The sequence below is a fragment of the Pinus tabuliformis genome, chromosome 8, assembly GCF_031772625.1.
Source record: "Pinus tabuliformis cultivar Carrire ecotype Pingquan chromosome 8, CPIR1, whole genome shotgun sequence".
Lineage (NCBI taxonomy): Eukaryota > Viridiplantae > Streptophyta > Pinopsida > Pinales > Pinaceae > Pinus > Pinus tabuliformis.
The window spans coordinates 1,823,591,228-1,823,592,909 of record NC_142294.1 but is presented as its reverse complement, the minus strand read 5'-3'; the positions used below and the strand labels follow the sequence as shown (position 1 = coordinate 1,823,592,909).

General features: G+C 34.7%; 1 protein-coding gene across 1 annotated transcript; it reads right to left on the bottom strand.

Moving 5' to 3' along the window:
- Window positions 1–254: 254 nt before the first annotated feature.
- Window positions 255–1,200, bottom strand: LOC149243560 (transcription factor IBH1-like 1). Its single transcript, XM_089367830.1, has one exon. The coding sequence runs from the start codon at window positions 901–903 to the stop codon at window positions 256–258; it is 648 nt and encodes a 215-aa protein (XP_089223956.1). The 5' UTR covers window positions 904–1,200; the 3' UTR covers window position 255.
- Between the last annotated feature and the right edge of the window lie 482 nt (window positions 1,201–1,682).

The following is a 1,682-nucleotide window of genomic DNA, read 5'->3' as shown; positions in this document are numbered from 1 at the left end:
CATCCATGTATTAAATAATAGGATAAATTATAATGCTTTGATAAATATTATAGTAATAGCTTAGTGGTTATGAATATTGTTGTTATTTTGAAAATTATAAATACATAAGTGAATATACATGAAAACTGGTATCTTAATGTCAACATCACTCTAACCACTTGCTAAGAGAAAAAAGCCCTCTAAAAACAAAAAAGTCTCACAGTGCAGCTTATAATATATATAAACCTTCAATACATGAAACCTAATATGGATATGTCATGAGAGCGGTTGTGTAGAAGAATGATATGCAAGAGAATGCATGACTTGTACCTGAGTTCTTAGAGAAACAATATAATCTGCTGCGTCTCTTAAGAAACAAGATGAGCTCTTCATTGATTCCCCACCAGGAATGACTCTTTTGAGTTCTAATAATTTTCTCTCATAGACAATACTCTTCAATGCAACTTTACGAGGACAACTCCCAACAGAATCATAGACTGAATTTTTCCGATGCATACTTCTATGAATAATATTCCGGCTCAGGATCCTGGGAGTGTATATGTATTTTTTCCTTCTGCTAGCCAGCCCATGAGAACAGAGAAGTTGATGCTTAGAATAATAAGCATGTGATATCTTAACTCTCATCAAGTCATTGAATCTTTTCTTTCCTACAATCTCCTTGACAAGGCGCTTGTCTGTCTTCCGTTGTGAAATATAATTTGTTAGGAGAGCATGGCTCCAAACAGTAGCATTAGATGTCAAGGCCAGAGATAAGTCTGATGCAAGCTTGATTCTTCTCATTCGTTTCACTGTGGTCAATTGCTCCTTATATCTGCTCAGTCCATCGATTATGCAAAGGGCTCTAAGAAGCTTACTTGTGTATACCCTTCTGAAAGCGCTTGACATGCATTTTGAGATATTCATATCTAATGAGCACAGCGCATATATATATATATATATATATATATATATGTTTAGGTCTGCTATATACCGCTTAATGCTACTTCACTGTGAAGCATAAGAAAACAGAACAGGAAGTACTATTGCAGTGTTACAATGTATGAAGATTTTGTGGCAGTGATCTGCCTTTAATGTTAGGCTGCAGAGAAGCAAGAGCGCAATGTCATATAACTGAAAAAGTAAAGAAAAATATATCTATATGAATTCATTCATCAAGCTCATCCACATATGTACCCATCAAAAGCAGAAGAATTTATGGTATTGATTATAATTTTACTACTCTGCCAATGGAGATAATTGATGAGCTCTCTGAACCTCTACTTATTAGCGATACAAAGTACAGTGGAAGTTCTGGGAGTTTTGCCTTCCAAGACATAGAAAGGATCCTAAGTGAAGCACATGAAAGGAATCATATTGAAAGCAATATAATAGAGTAGGGAAAGCGGGGAAAATCAATATTGGCTAATGGCTAGTGGACTCTTGTACTGACATACCACATGGTTGCACATGCAAACATGGCCCAAATTGCTCTTTTATCTCTCCATCAACTTTTTTATTTTGTTGTTATTTGTTAATGTCATGTCTATTTCTTTTCCAACTTTCAAAATCAAATAAAGTTCTTCGATCTTCAATCTGAATTATTATGGTTGCTGTGATTATATCACAATCAACGTCTTGTTATTATTAATTATTAGGGTCGCTGTATCTATATCGCAATGAACATCTCTATCTTGGTGCTATTG